A 20,864-nucleotide genomic window follows, 5' to 3' on the forward strand; every position below is an offset into this window, starting at 1 on the left:
CCCCTGGTTTCCACATGTCCAGCTCCCCCTGGTTTCCACATGTCCAGCTCCCCCTGGTTTCCACATGTCCAGCTCCCCCTGGTTTCCACATGTCCAGCTCCCCCTGGTTTCCACATGTCCAGCTCCCCCTGGTTTCCACATGTCCAGCTCCCCCTGGTTTCCACATGTCCAGCTCCCCCTGGTTTCCACATGTCCAGCTCCCCCTGGTTTCCACATGTCCAGCTCCCCCTGGTTTCCACATGTCCAGCTCCCCCTGGTTTCCACATGTCCAGCTCCCCCTGTTTCCACATGTCCAGCTCCCCCTGTTTCCACATGTCCAGCTCTCCCCGTGTCCACATGTCCAGCTCCCCCTGTGTCCACATGTCCAGCTCCCCGTTTCTACATGTCCAGCTCCCCCTCTTTACCAGCTCCCCCTATGTCCACATGTCCAGCTCCCCCTGTGTCCACATGTCCAGCTCTCCCCGTGTCCACATGTCCAGCTCCCCCTGTGTCCACATGTCCAGCTCCCCGTTTCTACATGTCCAGCTCCCCCTCTTTACCAGCTCCCCCTATGTCCACATGTCCAGCTCCCCCTGTGTCCACATGTCCAGCTCCCCCTGCTTCCACATGTCCAGCTCCCCCTGCGTCCACATGTCCAGCTCCCCCTGTTTCCACATGTCCAGCTCCCCCTGTGTCCACATGTCCAGCTCCCCCTGCGTCCACATGTCCAGCTCCCCCTGTGTCCACATGTCCAGCTCCCCCTGTGTCCACATGTCCAGCTCCCCCTGTGTCCACATGTCCAGCTCCCCCTGTGTCCACATGTCCAGCTCCCCCTGTGTCCACATGTCCAGCTCCCCCTGTGTCCACATGTCCAGCTCCCCCTGTTTCCACATGTCCAGCTCCCCCTGTTTCCACATGTCCAGCTCCCCCTGTTTCTACATGTCCAGCTCCCCCTGTGTCCACATGTCCAGCTCCCCCTCTTTACCAGCTCCCCCTGTGTCCACATGTCCAGCTCCCCCTATGTCCACATGTCCAGCTCCCCCTGTTTCCACATGTCCAGCTCCCCCTGTTTCCACATGTCCAGCTCCCCCTGTTTCTACATGTCCAGCTCCCCCTGTGTCCACATGTCCAGCTCCCCCTCTTTACCAGCTCCCCCTGTGTCCACATGTCCAGCTCCCCCTATGTCCACAAGTCCAGCTCCCCCTGTTTCCACATGTCCAGCTCCCCCTGTTTCCACATGTCCAGCTCCCCCTGTGTCCACATGTCCAGCTCCCCCTGTGTCCACATGTCCAGCTCACCGTTTCTACATGTCCAGCTCCCCCTCTTTACCAGCTCCCCCTATGTCCACATGTCCAGCTCCCCCTGTTTCCACATGTCCAGCTCCCCGTTTCCACATGTCCAGCTCCCCCTGTTTCCACATGTCCAGCTCCCCCTGTTTCCACATGTCCAGCTCCCCCTGTGTCCACATGTCCAGCACCCCCTGCATCCACATGTCCAGCTCCCCGTTTCTACATGTCCAGCTCCCCCTGTGTCCACATGTCCAGCTCCCCCTATGTCCACATGTCCAGCTCCCCCTGTTTCCACATGTCCAGCTCCCCCTGCTTCCACATGTCCAGCTCCCCCTGCGTCCACATGTCCAGCTCCCCCTGTTTCCACATGTCCAGCTCCCCCTCTTTACCAGCTCCCCCTGTGTCCACATGTCCAGCTCCCCGTTTCTACATGTCCAGCTCCCCCTCTTTACCAGCTCCCCCTATGTCCACATGTCCAGCTCCCCCTGTTTCCACATGTCCAGCTCCCCGTTTCCACATGTCCAGCTCCCCCTGTTTCCACATGTCCAGCTCCCCCTGTTTCCACATGTCCAGCTCCCCCTGTTTCCACATGTCCAGCTCCCCCTGTGTCCACATGTCCAGCACCCCCTGCATCCACATGTCCAGCTCCCCGTTTCTACATGTCCAGCTCCCCCTGTGTCCACATGTCCAGCTCCCCCCCTGTCCACATGTCCAGCTCCCCCTGTTTCCACATGTCCAGCTCCCCCTGCTTCCACATGTCCAGCTCCCCCTGCGTCCACATGTCCAGCTCCCCCTATGTCCACATGTCCAGCTCCCCCTGTTTCCACATGTCCAGCTCCCCCTGTGTCCACATGTCCAGCTCCCCCTGTTTCTACATGTCCAGCTCCCCCTGTGTCCACATGTCCAGCTCCCCCTATGTCCACATGTCCAGCTCCCCCTGTTTCCACATGTCCAGCTCCCCCTGCTTCCACATGTCCAGCTCCCCCTGCGTCCACATGTCCAGCTCCCCCTGTTTCCACATGTCCAGCTCCCCCTCTTTACCAGCTCCCCCTGTGTCCACATGTCCAGCTCCCCCTATGTCCACATGTCCAGCTCCCCCTGTGTCCACATGTCCAGCTCCCCCTGTGTCCACATGTCCAGCTCCCCCCGTGTCCACCTCCCCCTGTGTCCACATGTCCAGCTCCCCCTGCATCCACATGTCCAGCTCTAGTCTATTCCTAAAGATACAGACTGCCTGTGCAGTCTGTATCTTATGCTTTTACCTATAGCTGTGTAGCGGAGCAGTAAGGCCGGGGGCGGCCATCTTGATGACGTCAGTGGTGCGTTCCAGCGCTGGAACGCAAGGGACGTCATCAACATGGCGCCCGGCTTTACTGCACCGCTACAGAGGACTGGGTAAAGTATAAGATACAGACTGCACAGGCAGTCTGTATCTTCAGAAATAAACTTCATGAAGATACAGACTGCCTTTGCAGTCTGTATCTTATACTTTACCCAGTCCTCTGTAGCGGTGCAGTAAAGCCGGGCGCCATCTTGATGACGTCCCTTGCGTTCCAGCGTTGGAACGCACCACTGTGACGTCATCAAGATGGCCGCCCCCGGCCGTACTTCTCCGCTATACAGGATTAGGTAAAAGCATAAGATACAGACTGCACAGGCAGTCTGTATCTTCAGGAATAGACTTAGGGAGCAAAAATTCAATAGCGATCTGAGTGGGCCCCTGCCAGAGTGGGCCCGGGGGCGGCCGCCCCCCCCGCCCCCCATCAAATTTCGCTACTGATTCGTATGGTTATATGTTCTTAAAAAGGAAAATTGGCCGCGCTACAAGAACCCTTTTAAATTAAAGCTGGTTTCTGCTTATTGAAGTCTAAGTGGTAAAGTGTTATTGTAGTTTTCCATTACCACTAGCTGCAAGGAAGTTTTCAGCAATTAGTTTTAGTATTAATATTTCTTAGGAAAACTCAAGTGTAATACTTGAGAAGTTTATATGTGGGCAGGAATGGGGCAAGGACTTCTATTACATGCCAAGTTGTTAGGAAGAAAATTGTCACAATTGGGACTGTGCAATGTCTTCGGACTTTCAGGAGGTCATAGCTATTAGATCTTAGGGCCCTATTACACCGATCAATAATCGGCCGAATTGAGCCGTGTAATAGGCCCAGTAAACAAGCACCAATCTAGCAGATCGGCGCTCGTTTACAATATTGATCGGGCCTTCATCGGCCGTGTAATAGGACCCTTAGCATATGCCACTGATTTCAATGGGTCTGCCAAAAATCTGTCTCTGGATTCCTCTGATGGCAGCAAATGTGGATCCAACAGATTGGATTTCTACTTGTATTATCCATTGTTTTTCAATAGATAGCCAATACTAGCTTATAAAAGCTTATATCCACTCTGTTGGTTATAGACATCATGACATACAGTGGCGTTGCTACCATAGAGGCAGGGTAGGCAGCTGCTATGGGGCCTGTGCAGCAGGGGGGCCCGGGGGGTAGGTAAGAGCTATTCTTTGTCCTTCCGCTTAACCCCTTATGTACTGCAGAGTGTAAGTGACCCAGTGTTTACTTACATGCTTCAGCACAAAAAAGGGTTAACAAGCAGAAGACAATTTTTTCCCCTGTGAATCCTAGCTATGTCCCTGATCACACATTATGAAGTATTACCCTATACATGTGCCTAATGTCTTCCTGGTGGGTAGCATACCCTTAGTGTCCCCGTAAATATGACCCCCAGGTACCCTGTTGGAGACCCTATCTAAAAAGTATATGATAAGAATGTTCACATGGTTGTAGGTTTTAACAAGAAGAATACAGACATATACAATCCTCTAATCAAGGTAGCATCCTTTCTCTATTGGAATTTCTCTCGATAGAGTCTACACCCAGATTTTACTGTTTTAAATTTGTCATGGTGGCTTCTTGGTTAGGGGGAGATGAGGTACTAATCTCCACCATCTATGTCTTTACAATCTCCAATAAACAACCATTAAGTATCTGACCTCTTCATGGCCTGGCTGACCAACCCTAGTTCCCCGATGACTTGCCCATGGAAATACTTGTCTTGACACTAAACCTTTTGCTTCCATTTTAGCATTGGTGGCTACAGTATATGGCCAAAGAGTTTGGCTTGAGTAGCCTGCTCACCAGTGTAGTCCTGTTGAGTGGATATGTCTACTATATTGAGAAACATTCCCCCCCCCTTACTTACCTTTTATACTTTGTGATGGGTTGGCCTTCCTCTGGATCAACACTGCATGAATAAAGGCTGAGCTAGATAGATGGATGTCTGGATTAGAGATGATCAAACAACGCGAATGTTCTGGTTCGTATAAAATCGAACCATCAGTGTTTGACTCCTGCAGTCTTCCCGTTCTGTGGGGAAGGTGGAGACAGCCCGAGTACCGCCTGGAAAACAGGAATACAACCTATGGCCCAGGCTGTATTCCTGTTTTCCAGGTGGGACTCGGGCTGTCTCCACCTTCCCCACAGAACGGTAAGACTGTGGCAGTCAAATACCGATGGTTCGAGTTCGTACAAACAAGAACATTAGGGATGTTTAGTCATCTCTAGACTGGAGTAGATATGTCCAACTCCATTATCATATTCTTCTTCTTCTATTTTTTTTTTTCTTCCAGAAGTTTCGGCGGCGAGTACAGGAGTCCACTCAGGTTCTACGGGAACTGGAAATCTCTTTGAGAACAAATCACATAGGGTAAGAGAACATACAGAATTTTTTCTCTTTGATTGGCAGGTTTGACGTTTCCTGCAATTAAATGTACTTTGTAAAAGTCTGTTCTACTTTTACGGCCTCTGCTGTCTGGAGGCTTTGGATATGCATCTGCTGTATACCTAATAATTACATCTATTAGGCTTTATAGGGCATATAAGCACTGGTTTGATGTTGCCAGATTGTGAGCTAAGCAGTTTTTCGTGCCAAAGCGAGAAAGAGATTGGAGCTAGATGCCCGCTGAAGCTTGGTTATGTTACCCATTTGTAAGCGGCTTCGTATAAGCGAGAACATTATAAATTTAGTGAAATGGAAAAACCACATCTTCAAATGAGGTTATTTTTAGCTAAAACCACAAAGTTTAGTCTACTCTTTCCATACAAATGATCACGCTGTGGCAAGTACGATCCATTCATCATTTCTGCTCATAGTTATGGGCCACGGTCTGAGTAAAATGCAATTATTATATAGGAGAAGTCTATAATAAGACTCATATGACCAACACATTCTATATCGGGTTCCTCCCTAATGCTTACCTCAGTACATCTGGTAACAAAACCACTGCCATCCATGAACAATCAAAAAACACCACTTTATGGAGCTGCTTCATTAAAGGAATTGTCGAGGATTAGAAAAGAATATACATTTTCCAAAAACTTCATCTATTGACTGGGTGTGGCATCAGTCCAGTCCTTTTTATGTTTCTGGCATTGGTCCACATATTTGGCTGTGTTTGATATTGGTCCAGTTTATGGCTGTGCTTCATGTTGGTTTAGTCCTTTGGCTATGTCTGGTACTGGTCCAGTCCATTAGTGGTCTGGTATTGATCCAGCCGTTTGACTGTGTTAGGGTACTATTACACGGGCAGATAAAGGCCCGATAATAAATTTAAACGTGCGCCGATCTGCTAGATTGGCGCTCGTTTACTGGGCCTGTTACATGGCCCGATAATTGTTTAACAAGGGCTGCAGGGACATAGCCCTTGTTTAAACTATATACATTACCTGTCCAGGCTGCAGGGCACCTCTGAAGCTGGAGCGCACGGGACCCAGGGAGAAGCACAGAGCAAGAGGAGCCCTGCAGCCTGGATAGGTAATGTATTCTTCTTTGCTAATTGTCAGCGCCGACAGCGGACCGCTATTACACGTAGCGATGCGCGGTCGGCGCCCGGCAGTTATAGGTCAGGACCTATATTAATGATCATCCGATGACAACGATTATCGGGTAATCGTTTTCTTTATTACACGGAACGATAATCGGCCGGATAGGGCTGATTCGGCCGATTATCGTTCCGTGTAATAGTACCCTTAGGGAATGGTACAGTCCACTGACTGTGTCTGATAGTGGTCCAGTTCACTGTCTATATTTAGTTTAGGTTCAGTCCAATGTCTGTATTTAGTTTTCGTTCAGTCCCTTATCTGTAACTCATGTTGGCCTAGTCCAAAGGCTGTGTCTGATGTTGGCTCAGTCCTTTGGCTATGTGCGGTACTGGTCCAGTCCTTTGACTTTGTCTGATATTGGTCCAGTCTATTGGTGGTCTGGTATTTGTTTAGTTCATTGGCTGTGTCCAGTATTGGTCCAATCCTTTGACTGTGCTTAGGATTTGTACAGTCCACTGACTGTGTCTGTTCTTGGTCCAGTTCACTGTCTAGTATAGGTTCAGTCCAATGGCTGTGTTTAGTTTTTGTTCAGTCCCTTGGCTATATCTCATGTTGGCCTAGTCCAGTGGCTTTATCTGGTATTGGTCCAGTTTATTAGATGTCTGGTATTTGTTCAGTTTATTTCCTGCGTCTGGTATTGGTCCAGTCCATTGGCTGTATCTTGTATTGGTTCAGTCCATTGGCTGTATCTGGTATTGGTTTAGTCCAGTGACTGTGTTTGGTGTTTTTAAGTCCTTTTGCTGTGTCCAGTATTAGTGCAGACTAATGACTCTGTTTGGTGTTGATTAAGTCCTTTGGCCATGTCTAGCATTAAGCTGCAGTATTGGATACATGCCATTGACAGAAGTGTTGAGAAGCTACAAAGGGCACATTGACTTTAGACAATTTTATACAGCCTGAGGACCGCATAGAAAACTGGGATAAGCCTATGGCTATGGCTGCATCCCAGTTTTCCAGGCGGTCCTCAGGCTGTATCCACCCTCTTCACGGAGCGGGCAGACAGCGGGAATCAGAAGCCGAGAGTTCAGGTTCATACAAACCCGAACCTCGGCCAGTTCGCTCATCCCTACTAGCTTCCTCTTGCCTGTTGTTTTCAATCAGCACTATGCTATGCTTCATGTATCTTACAATGTTTAGATGAATGCCAGTTGGCTACCATTTGTGTTGGACCCAAATGAACAGCCCCTTAAATTAGTCTGCAAAAGTTGGGTGACTATCCCTGTGCAAGCTGTAAGAACAGCAATGTATAGGCTATACATGCCATCTTATAGTAACTTCTTAATGGACATTCACGATTATGAGAAACTGGGTAATTTCACTTATCCATGAAAATAAATCTTTTAGCTTTACTTACCTTCAAACCTCCTATAGTGAATTACAATATTCAGCACCCTCTATAATCATATAGGGGAACCATCAGCAGGTTAGACAAATTTAACCTGCTGATATCTCCCTATTACACAGGAGACACCGAGGAGGTAGGTATGTCTCTTCATGTGTTTATCCTCACCACCTTTCCGGTGCAGTTAGTCGTGCGCTTCTTGGTCTGGTGAGACCGTTAGGTGCACTGCCCTTTCTAATGATAATGAATGGAGGGGACGGGCCGGATCGGCACTCTAGGCAGTGCTTCCAACGGTCTCACCAGACCGTGGAGCACACCACTAACTGCATGGGCACGGTGCAGAGAAGGAAGGTAAGACACATAGCTTCCTCCTTGGCATCTCCTATGCAATAGGGATGTATCAGCAGGTTAGATTTGTCTAACCTGCTGATAGTTTCCCTTTAAGTTATACCAATAGACCCTAGGCAAATAAAAGTGCAAATACAAAGCTTATATTTAAAAAATATATATATAATTCTCAACAATGAAAAGTAAGCAAGCATAATCTAGACATAATAGACTTGGCTATTGTTATTTGATACCCTTCACTTAAAGGGTTACAGAACTCCATGATCCGTTGCCGGTATTTATAGCAGGGTGTTTGCCAGGCAGCAGAGCAAAAATTCTGGACACAATGTGAACTATGAACTGCATAAAGGACATTTTTGTCAAAACATCAGAATTTAACAGCTCTTTGGCCTTCTAGTAATAGATGCTCCATTGAAATGCTAAGCAAAAAAATTTTCCATGGTCCCGAATCTTTGGTGTAGATGCAGCTGTTTGACCCACGGTGTCCAGTCTACTTCTCTGTGGTCGTGCTTAATAAATCGTACAGTACTTTTACAAACTCATACTAGAAATTCTTAACAATGGTTATTTTATTTGACAGATGGGTAAGAGAATTTTTGAATGAAGAGAACAAGGGTCTGGACGTACTTGTGGAATACCTCTCCTTTGCACAATACGCAGTCACGTGAGTAGCAGCTCTAGTCTACTTGTGCCCTACTTATCATAGAAGCTGGCCATGGATCTACTATGATGGCCATCAGAAGAGATGACTGGCCCTATATATACAAAGTTGTGAACCTGAACAAGGCTCCTCCATAGTAGAGCAACCACACCTCCAATCCACTTTATCCAAAACACAGGTGAGTAGGCGCAGGTCGTCCACCACAAGGGACAGATAATATGAAATATAAAATTTAATAAGCAAAACAATAAAATCCATAAAAGGGTAAATGCACAACGTGTTTCCAGGCCGGACCTGCCTCTTCCTCAGGTGGTGGACGACCTCCTTGTGGTGGACGACCTGCGCCTACTCACCTGTGTTTTGGATGAAGTGGATTGGAGGTGTGGTTGCTGTTTCTCTCCATTGAGGGTTCACAGGAGGGCTGCGGTCCCATAGTCCCGCATACGCTGTTGTGAGAGTTGTGCCTCGATCTGCACAACTCCACCAGGTGAGGGAGTCCACCTTTACCTCTGTTTGTATACTTCTATTTGATACTTCTACACCTGCCTTTGCTTGTTCCTGTACCTCCATAATAGAGGCTTCCATACACGTTAGTGAAAAGTTGGCCAATCACACTGTGGGGCCAGTTAGCTATCTAATGTATGTGGAGGCTTCTCGACCTCCAACAGATGTGGGCATGTTGGATTTTAGTTACCTGATATATTTTTTTTTTCAGAGACACATGAATGATTGGCCAAGCTGAACGTTCATGTGTATGGGGTGAATGGTAGAGAACCAACAGCCATTTAAAGTATAGGGCAGAGTTGGGAAACCTTCGCCCTTCCAGCTGTTGCAAAACTACAATTCCCATTGTGCCAAAGCTTTGTCTGTCCAGGCACATTAGGAATTGTAGTCTTGTGACAGCTGGAGGGCCAAAGGTTCCCCATCCCTGTTATAGGGCATCATTAGAACAATATTAGGAGGAGTAAAACGAGGAGTAAAAAGAGGGCGATACAAGTGAAAATATTCGACCAATTGGAGCTGAATAGTGTTGAGTGGACTCAAAAATGTTTGGGTTCAGCAATGTTATCCGAACCTGTTATCTGACTCCCTAGGCCTGCATCCAACTTCTGCCATTGCGGGAAATCAACCACATAGGGGGACATTTATTAAGTCCAGCGTTTTTTACGCCGGACTTATAAATGTCCCCGCATCTCCGGCGCTACGGGGATTTATGTAGAGGCGGACCGCCTCTACATAAATCCCGTGCGCTCTGGTGTGCACCGCCATAAACCTACGCCAGCTGAGGACCGGGGTAGGTTTTCGGCGTATCTTTTTGCGGAACGGATGGTGAATCGCGCGGACTCTGAGTACGTGCCCTCCGTTCCGCCCCCTTCACACCCCCTCCCCGCCCCCCCGGCGTACCTGGCGGAAAGTGCCGATTTGCGAATATTTTATTCGCAAATCGACCATTTGCGGAAAAACTTTGCGCAAATTGCCAATTTCCGCCGAAACCCCCCGGAACGCCAGTTGATACATGTCCCCTTAAGTGTTCATGTTTGTATTCGAACCCAAACATTTTGACCTGTTCGCTCAACACTAGTGGTGTATTAGAGTACTAGACGAGGTCTGAGTCAGCATTAGCCTTCAATTTTTTTATTTTATCTTGTATTTTTGCAAAGAATGAGATTTTCCATTGCAGGTATAAATCCCTTCCCTCCCAGTATAACTATGGATCAGGAGAAGTTCCTATGGTGGGACCACCTCTAGGATCTTTCTTCTATTTCTTTATTCTGTTCTATATGAAAAGTAGTCCCTACAGAAAAATCCCTTTAAGCCCATACTCCAAGTGTTGTTTTGTATTGTACACATCATTTCTATAGATTTATGTATTCCCTATCTTGTCCTTATATGAAATATATTTCTTACGTCCTCTTTAGGATACAAGGTTGGCAGCGCTTCTTGTATTATTCACTTTCCTGAAAGATGCCATGGTGGAAAAATTCAATTTTTTAATAGAATTACTAACATTTGGAAATGGCAGGCAGTACAAAGGGCCTCTTGTCCACAGATAATTGTGAATGAGTAAACACGACTAGACTTACCATTTCTCGGTTGCTAGGGCAGAGAGAAAATTATTTAGCCAAAATCTAATAAAGCTATGTGTTATAGCTATTTTACGGACAAGTCACAGGGGAGATAATTGGGTAAACGCTTATAATTATCAATTATCAAAATGTCAAAAAACACTTTTCCTGTAACATTCTGTATAAGATCAGTAAAAGCAAAATCCCCTTTGGTTGACTGAAAGCTTAGGTAAAGGAGAAGAGTGCCCCTGAGGGTTTGTCCAGTATTAGAAATGGTCGCTTTTTGCATAAACTGCACCACACCTGTCCATATGTGGTGTTACAGCCCATCTTTATTCACTTAAAGGGGTACTCCAGTGAAAAAAAGATCTTGAAAAAAAAATTTTTTTTCCCCCCCACCGGAGTATCCCTTTAAATAGAGCTGAACTGCAATACTAGACACAATCCAAGGACCAGAGAGGTGCTGTTTTGGGAAAGAAAAAAAATCAGCCATGTTTATGTATCTTTGGACATTCCCATGTAAAGGTGAGAGAGGTTGCTCCAGCACCCCAAGTCCGAACTCCATCTCTTACAATCTCTTAAAGGAGAGAAAAAAGCATGACCTTAACCTGGTTCCCTTCTACCATGTTTCATAAGGTGACACTTGGTTTCCCTCATATAGAAAGGATCTAAACATTGAGATGTGATTGCAGTAAACTCTTTTAGCTCATGCCCAATTCACACGCATCATGGAAGCTGAGATATGAGGAGATGTTTGTCGGAACAAGGACTGCATATGCTGCTGTGTTTGAGGACCTCATCAACAGCTTCTTATTAGAGATGAGCGAACCTGGAGCATGCTTGAGTCCATCCGAACCCGAACTTTCGGCATTTGATTAGCGGTGGCTGCTGAAGTTGGATGAAGCCCTAAGGCTATGTGGAAAACATGGATATAGTCATTGGCTGTATCCATGTTTTCCAGACAACCTTAGAGCTTTATCCAACTTCAGCAGCCCCCACTAATCAATTGCTGAACGTTCGGGTTCGGATAGACTCGAACCCGAACCCGGTTCGCTCATTTCTACTCCTTATATCTCAGCTTCCAAGTACCCTTTGAGTAAGGCTAGGTTCACACTGCATTTTTTGCTTTCCGTTTAAGGGATCAGTTTAGTTTTGACCTACAGAAAAACGTGGTCAACCATGTTTTTGCATAAGCTAAATAAAAAAAAATTACATGTTTCAATGCATCGATTATTTGACGTAACCATAAGTAATTTAAAGTAAACCGATCTTGATTTCGTTTTTATTCCCAGATTTGACTTTGAGAGTCTGGAAAATAACGTAGAAAACAATGTTGATAAATCAAAACATTGGAGTCGTTCAATCGAAGATCTACACAGAGGAAGCAACCTACCGTCACCTGTCGGAAATAGTATTACGCGCTCGGGCAGACATTCTACCTTACGGTACGTCTATGGAAACTCGGGTCTTTGTTTAGAACTTTTTTACTGTCCATGCATGGTCCTGGATTACATCTAGTTTCTGCATATCTAGCTTCCATCTAGAGGTCCTTGGCACTTTACCTTAGTTCATTCTACCCTGGATTCTCAGGGGATCCCAATCCTTTCCAAAATGTATCTTATCCAGAGTTTACCAAGCTCCTTGTTGTGTGTCCTTGTTTTGTGAAGTGACTCTGAGCTGCATTAACCCGGTGTCCGTAAGTCAAGCCCTTCAAACCCTGGTGTCTGGTGGTTCAGCACTCCAAGCCATGGTGCTGGTGGTCCATCCTTGTTTTCTGGTGGATTATAACCATAGTCCCTGGTGTCTAGTTGTTTAATACTCCAAGTCCTGGTATCTAGTGGTGTACTTCTTTAGGCTTTAGTGATTTTTGTACTACAAGCTCTGGTTCTGGTGGTTGAGGCATGGCGCCTGACGGATCAGAGCCATAGTCACTGCTGCCTAGTTTAGTGCTATAAGCTCTGGTTCCGATGGTTTAGCCATGATGCCTGGTGAATTAGAGCCTTATTCGATGGTGTTTGGTGAAATGTCCCTGGTGTCTAGTGGTTTGAAGCTGTATTCCCTGATATCTGATGGTTTAATACTCAAGTCCATGGTGTTTCCGGTGGTTTATCCACGGAGCCTGGTAGATTAGAACCTTAAGGGCCTTTTATAATGGGTGATTATCAGCCAGCAGCGTTACTAGAAACATAAAAGTGACGGCGATCAGCTGAGGACCAAGCAAATCAATCCTTGGCTGATTAGGTCTTAAAGGGCGCTACAAACATTTTTGTCGCTGGCCGCACATCTTCCTGTGTAAACAGGATAATGTGTGGCCGATAAAGATAAGGGGAAATGGAAAGCACGGTTATGTATATAGCTGTGCTGTTAGTTTCCAGGGCTGCACGAACAATCCAAGGATCATTCGTGCAGCCCAGCCGCTCGATTTCTCATGCCATGTCTCACCCTTGTTGTCTGGTGCTTTGGTGGTTTGGTATTATCACCTCTGGTTCTGGTGGTTTAGCCATGGTACCTGGTGGATTAGACCCTTGGTGTCTAGTGCATGGTGGTTTAGTATTATCACTTCAGGTTCTTGTGGTTTAGCCATGTTGCCTGGTGTATTAGAAACTTGGTGTCTGGTGCTTGGTGGTTTAGTATTATCACCTCTGGTTCTGGTGGTTTAGTCATGGTATCTGGTGGATTACAGCCTTGGTGTCTGGTGGGTTAGTATAATCACCTCCGGTTCTGCTGATTTAGGCATGGTACCTGGAGGATTAGAACCTTGGTGTCTGGTGCTTGGGGGTTTAGTATTATCACCTCTGGTTCTGGTGGTTTAGCCATGGTTCCTGGTGGATTAGAACCTTGGTCTCTGGTGGTTTTGCTGCCCTCAGAGATGCAGTGTCTTCATTCTCTTTGAGCTCTCATGTAAAGGCAAGAGAGACACCTTATAATGGGCCACGTTAAGACCACCAATTAGCATATACTTCGAAGTATTAAACATCTTAGCTTTATTTCATTATCAGGTGGTAAATACCGGGGGTAACGAACCCGTTTTGTTTGTTCTGCGGTAAAATCTCCAGATCGCCGGACTTCTAGTCAGTAAACTACTCGAGGAGACAACATGTGCAAATAAGTCTGCATTACTGTGGTGTATCGCCACCTAAGTGTAAAATCAATAGTTCTGTCCAAGTGTTTGGTGATATATGGAAACAGTGTATTGAGAGGAGATTGCCTGGGCTCTATAAAGAGCGGCCTGTATAGATCACCAGATGATTAACAGCCATGGTTTAAGCTTCCGTCACTACATGTGTCGGGCGCCGCCATTACTTTATGGATTGTGTGTGGCTTTTAAAAGGAAGGTGTCAGGAAAAGAAAATTGTTTATTAATGTCTGGGAGCAGGGAATGATAAGCTGTCTTACGCAGACCTTGTTTTCTCTTTTTTTCCCATCATGCCGTGCTGCGGACATAATAACATGATTACGTACTGAAGGTCACTGGAGAGTGTGTATGCGAATTACCATCTGCATGTTGCTCTTGGGAAGTGATCTTATAAAATCAGGGTTTTTCTGTTGTTGCAAGCAGACATGGGGATAAGGGTCGGGCGCTGTTCACATCACATTATGGCAGTACATTTGAGGTATACCTTTACATATAAACATAAAATTATATATATAATTTTTTCATAATTTTATGATAAGGTTAGTCATAGAAAATATATATGATTGCTGTAACAGTAAGAGATAAAGAAATCCACCTACAAAGAGTGTCTCCCTTACTCTGGAGGACCTGTCCTGTCCTGTATGACACAGACAATGCATTGATTTGAATGGACATTGTGTAATGCTTTGTTTCCCCTGTGGTGGCACTGCAGGGAATTGAAATACTTTTTGCCAGGTTTTTCCACAGATTAAAGCAAATTGCTGGGGGTCCATGCCAGGATAGTTTGTGATCAGCTTAAAGGGAATGTGTAATCAGAAAATGATTTATAGTTTACTAATGTTTTTATGTTAAACATATTTTTTAAGCATTTTTGGTGACTTTTTTTATATCTATTATATACAGTATATTATAAAACAATCCTGACATCTTGCAGATTTTATTCTGACCACTGGGGCTAAAACTAAGCTGAGACTTCCTGTTCTGTCTGTAGTGATAAGAGGAGGCTGCTGTAAAGTGATCTGTACAGCATTGCAGCGACATGTGACACTAGTAGATAGAGGAGACAAAAGCAGCTCCCTGTGGAATTACCTCTTCAAAGGTCACAGAGTACGCTCAGTGATGTTTCACATTCATTTTAAGGGAACAGACTCTGTCTATTGTCATCTATGTCCATGAGTCTTGCTGTAAAGCAATGTTACTAAATGCTGTTTAAAAAAGCTCAGGCAAGATGGCAGCCCCCATAACAACATACAAAAAGTGGAATTTCAATCAGAAAATTTTAACAGATTGGAATAAAAGAACAAGTTTTAGTATTTGATTTAAGTGACACATTCCCTTTAATGTCATTAGTACGAAGTGGAAAACGCCTTTAAAGAGATGATCACTCCATTGAAAATATCTGAATATCCAGAGTAAACACATAAAATTGTATGATTATTTGAAGCAATGGTACACAGTAAGGCCATGTTCACACAATATAAGTTGTGTATTAGTCACGGCTGTTGTTGCCAAGGTGCAACAACGGCCTTGATTAATACACAACTAACGTGTACTGCATTCTGAGGGAATCGCGACTGTATACACATAGTATACGCTCCGGACGGAATTCCTAACTGTCGTCCAAAAAACTGACATGTCAGTTTTGTGCGGCCGCTATTCATTGTATAGCGGTCGCACTAGCCTGACAGGTCACACAATGGAGAGTGCAGCTCCGGCCGCATGCTCCATTGTGTTTAATGGTGAATTGGAATGCGGGCGCACACGGATGCACGCGCATCCCAATTCAGCACAAATGAAGATCATCCGGCCGGTACTGCAGGATGATCTTCACTAACATCAGTCATTCTGTGACCAGCTCGGGTCACAGAATGGCCGGTGTTTCACGTTGTGTGAACATGGCCTATTAGTTATGATAATCACAAAAATAAAAGAAACTAAAGAAAAACCTGTAATCTTAACCTGGTGACAATTCTAGAAGCCTCAAGAACAAATGAGTATCCATTGGGAATAGGTAACATAGTTTTTGATGTCACTTACATAGCTACAATATATAAATAGCTGCTTAAATAGGTTATCCTGAAATAAAACATTTATCACCTATAACTGCAGGATAGGTATATACGGTATATGATCACTAAGAGCCTGACTGATTGGTGGAGATGGGGACCCAAGCTGTCCATTACTCCTTGTTGTACCTCCACAGTTGGGAAGGGTTTGAATAGAGCAGTGGTCAAACACATGCTCTGCTGCCCCATTCTAGTAATTGTGGGAGGTCGGACATTGGGACCACCCATTTTTGATTTTGACGATGTTTGTCGCCATTATACTGTAGTTTCAGATGGGAGCTCAACCTTAGATAAATACTGATCAACAAAGAAGTTAAAGGTTTAGTCGCTGTCACTAGATTTATGTTGCCTTAAATGAAGACAGCATAAACTAGTGACAGAAATGCTGAACAGATCAGTGTATTACTTGTATAATTCTGTTCAGGCGTTCTCCTAATATGCAGGAGAATAGGATTCTTGCCACACCCCTCCCCCCACCCTCCAGCTGCAGATTGACTGTAGAATGCCTATACACAGCATGGATAGATAACTGCCAATCAGCAGCTGGTGGGCGGAGTTTTTTTTTACTGCTCATGAATATCCAGGACTTCTGGGCTCACGCACATATTAAAAAGGACTACTTATTGTCCATGTTATTTAGTAGATGATACATCATTCTGATCAGCTTCTCTATCACTAATTCATGCTACCCTGAGATAGGACAGCATATGCCTACTGACAGAGTCTCTTTAAGAACCAAAGCAGGTCTTCGGTAACACCTGTAAGAAAAAAGGCTAAAGATGGACATCTTGTTCTGGAGAAGTCCGGCGAAATTTTTTATTAAAGTATTGTAATGACCCCCAAAAGTTATACAAGTCACCAATATACACTTATTATGGGAAATGCTTACAAAGTGCTTTTTTCCCTGCACTTACTACTGCATCAAGGCTTCACTTCCTGGATAACATGGTGATGTCACTTCCTGGATAACATGGTGATGTCACTTCCTGGATAACATGGTGATGTCACTTCCTGGTTAAAATGGTGATGTCACTTCCTCGATAACATGGTGATGTCACTTCCTCGATAACATGGTGATGTCACTTCCTGGATAACATGGTGATGTCACTTCCTGGCTAAAATGGTGATGTCACTTCCTGGATAACATGGTGATGTCACGACCCGACTCCCAGAGCTGTGTAGGCTGTGGCTGCTGGAGAGGATGATGGCAGAGGGACACTGAGGGACACAGGGCACTGGAGGGACACTGAGCATCCCTCTGCCATCATCCTCTCCAGCAGCCACAGCCCGCAAGGCTCTGGGAGTCGGGAAGTGACATCACCATGTTATCCAGGAAGTGACATCACCATGTTATCCAGGAAGTGACATCACCATGTTATCCAGGAAGTGACATCACCATGTTATCCAGGAAGTGAAGCCTTGATGTAGTAGTAAGTGCAGGGAAAAAAGCACTTTATAAGCATTTCCCATAATAAGTGTATATTGGTGATTTGTATAACTTTGGGGGGGGGGGGGGGAAGGGGGCAATGCAATACTTTTTCAAAACAAAATACAAAAATTTTCGCCGTACTTCTCCTTTAAGGTGGTTGTGGTTTTACATATCACACATAGTACTAAGGAGGAAAGGACGACATCTAGCCTTGAAGGAAGAGTTATCCAGTTTGAGGCTGTTCCCGAATGGGACCACTAAAATACATATATAGTTAATACGGTTGAAAAAAGACACATGTCCATCAAGTTCAACCAAGGAGGGGATGGATACAGGGAAGGGGGAGGGGCGATAGGTTCTATACATATGCATTTATATTATTTTGCTCTAAGAACTTGTCTAGGCCGGTTTTGAAGCCCTCTACTGTTTTTGCTGTGACCAGATCCTGTGGTAGACTGTTCCACAGATTCACAGTTCTCATGGTAAAGAAGACTTGTCGCCTCCGGAGATTGAACCTTTTTTTCTCCAGGCGGAGGCAGTGCCCTCTTGTCCTTTGAGGGGGTTTTACCTGGAACATCTTTTCCCCATATTTCTTGTAGGGGCCATTTATATATTTAAATAAGTTAATCATATCTCCCCTTAAACGTCTCCTTTCCAGACTAAACAAATGTAATTCTTTTAATCTCTCCTCATAACTAAGATGCTCCATTCCCCTTATTAGTTTAGTTGCCCGTCTTTGTACCCTCTCCAGCTCTAGAACATCCTTTTTAAGAATCTGGTTCCAAAACTGGACGGCATACTCCAGATGAGGCCGCACCAAAGCTTTATAAAGCGGTAATAATATATCCCTGTCCCGTGAGTCCATGCCTGTTTTAATGCATGACAATATCCTGCTGGCCTTAGAAGCAGCTGACTGACATTGTGTACTGTTCTGTAGTCTATTATCTACAAGTATACCCAGATCCTTCTCCATCAGCGACTCTCCCAGAGTAACTCCCCCCAGGACATATGATGCATGTGGGTTATTAGTACCCAGGTGCATAACTTTACATTTATCCACATTGAACCTCATTTGCCAAGTGGACGCCCAAACACTCAGTGTGTCTAAGTCATCCTGTAACATCTGCACATCCTCCATAGACTGTACTGTACTACAAAGCTTGGTGTCATCTGCAAAGATAGAAACATTGCTGTTAATTCCATTCTCAATATCATTAATAAACAAGTTAAACAGAAGAGGGCCCAGTACTGACCCTTGGGGTACACCACTTATTACCGGGGACCATTCGGAGTAGGAATCATTGACCACCACTCTCTGGGTACGATTATTAAGCCAGTTTTCAATCCAGTTACACATTAAATTTTCCAAACCGATAGACTTTAACTTACCCATCAGACGTCCATGAGGAACTGTGTCAAACGCTTTTGCAAAATCCAGGTACACGATATCCACAGCCGCGCCGCCATCCAGGCTTCTACTTACCTCTTCATAGAAACATATTAGGTTGGTTTGACAGCTTCGGTCCTTAGTAAAACCATGCTGGTTATCACTTATAATACTATTAGCCACTACATATTCCTGGATGTAGTCCCTTATAAGCCCCTCAAATAGTTTCCCCACAATGGACGTTAAGCTTACGGGTCTATAGTTACCTGGGGAAGTTCGAGAGCCCTTTTTGAAGATCGGCATTACATTTGCCTTACGCCAGTCCCTCGGCACAATACCAGTAAGCAAAGAATCACGGAATATTTCATACAAGGGTAGTGAAATTACAGAACTGAGTTCCCTAAGAACTCTGGGGTGCAATCCATCAGGCCCTGGAGCTTTGGTTACATTGAGTTTGTTTAATTTATCTTGGACAATATCTATAGTAAACCAGTTCAGTACATTACATGTGTTAGCAGCACTGGCCCCACCCACCTCAGTACTGGCCCCACCCACCACAGCTCCATCCTCTTTTGTATATACAGAACTGAAGAACCCATTAAGTAACTCAGCTTTCTCCTGATCCCCAGTTATTAATTCCCCGTCGCCATTATTTAGGGGTCCTACATGCTCTGACCTTGGTTTTTGTGCATTAATATATTTGAAGAATTTTTGGGGGTTTCTTTTGCTATCTATAGCTACCTGCCTTTCATTGTGAATTTTTGCTGCTTTTATTACATTTTTACAGGTTTTGTTGACTTCTTTGTAATGTTTAAATGCTGCAGCTGACCCCTCTGATTTATATTTTTTGAATGCCCCTTTTTTCTCATTTATAGCCCCTCTAACCTCGGTTGTAAGCCATGTGGGATTGGATTTTAACCGTTTATATTTGTTACCCATAGGAATATATTTGGCAGTACAGTTATTTAATGTGGATTTGAAGATTTCCCATTTATTAGCTGTATCAGTATGCGACAGCAGCCGCTCCCAGTCTATGCCCTGAAGTTCTGCCCTTAACCCAGGAAAATTGGCCCTTTTAAAATTAAGAGTTTTTGCCCTCCCAACATGTTTTTCTTTTCTACACTTTAAGCTAAAAGTCACTATATTGTGGTCACTATTCCCCAGGTGTTCATGGACAGTGACATCCCCAACCAGCTCAGCATTGTTAGAAATAACCAGATCCAACAAGGCATCACTTCTAGTTGGCTCCTCCACAAACTGGCCCAGAAAATTATCCTGCCATTATCCTACATTCAATGAGTTTTCTTACTATAGACATTATTGGGGATCTGACCACATGGGACCTCACTAATTCTGAACACATTGGCCACCCATATGTCAACACTGTATAGTATAATTAACAGGAAGTATAGACACTATAATTTTTTTTTATAACTTTGCCCTAGTGCTATACTATCATATACTACAGTATATAGACTATTTTTCCTTACTGTATGTGATTATTAGATAAGTTATGCTTCAAGTGTGTGTTGTATTTCTAAGCATATGGCACAACTTTCAAAGTGAAAATTTTCCCCGTGTGATTTACGTTGAGGGGTGGATGGGGACGGGCCGCACCTCGCATACACCAGACTTATTAAAATGTTTAATTCAACAGTCTATTTCAGCTCTGATTTATGTCAGAAATAGAAAGTCATTTATCAGACACATCACTGGCCTCCCATAGGTAATAACGGGGGGTGGGATTGGTAGATACATGTCTAGTGAGAGTCTTCTCGGGTATGTGGATATATAATTACTGCCTAAGTACAAGTGATCTAAGTTTCACTACTTGTAATCTCCCGTTTTGGCAAATGGCTGTTTTTTGTTTTATTTCCATTTAAAATAACGGCCATATTTTGGTAATATTTTACTGTGTGACTTTACACAAGAGCAGCAAGATCGACGCTCGTTTGCAGAGCCTAAAATGTCTTTTTCTTTCAAATCAACTGGTTTCATAAAGGTATACAGATTTGTAATTTACTTCTATTTAAAAAAAATCAAGTCTTCCAGTACTTATCAGTTGCTGTATGTCCTGAAGGAAGTTGTGTATTCTTTCCAGTCTGACACAGTGCTCTCTGCTGCCATCTCTGTCCATGGCAGGAACTGTCCAGAGCAATAGCAAATTTCCATTGAAAACCTCTCCTGCTCTCCAGACTGGAAAGAATACACTATTTCCTGCTGGACATACAGCAGCTGATAAGTACTGGTAGACTTGATATTTTTTATTAGA

General features: G+C 44.7%; 1 protein-coding gene across 5 annotated transcripts in view; it reads left to right on the forward strand.

The window, feature by feature from the left end:
- FMNL2 (formin like 2) overlaps positions 1–20,864 on the forward strand; it is a 205,326-nt gene that overhangs the window by 126,758 nt on the left and 57,704 nt on the right. For all 5 annotated transcript variants that reach the window (XM_069982717.1, XM_069982715.1, XM_069982712.1 and 2 more), the window contains exons 4-6: positions 4,906–4,982; positions 8,428–8,511; positions 11,867–12,019. In XM_069982717.1, the coding sequence (XP_069838818.1) occupies positions 4,906–4,982; positions 8,428–8,511; positions 11,867–12,019 (314 nt within the window). The remainder of the gene's footprint in view (positions 1–4,905; positions 4,983–8,427; positions 8,512–11,866; positions 12,020–20,864) is intronic.

Source organism: Dendropsophus ebraccatus, chromosome 9 (assembly GCF_027789765.1).
Source record: "Dendropsophus ebraccatus isolate aDenEbr1 chromosome 9, aDenEbr1.pat, whole genome shotgun sequence".
In the NCBI taxonomy this organism is placed as follows: domain Eukaryota; kingdom Metazoa; phylum Chordata; class Amphibia; order Anura; family Hylidae; genus Dendropsophus; species Dendropsophus ebraccatus.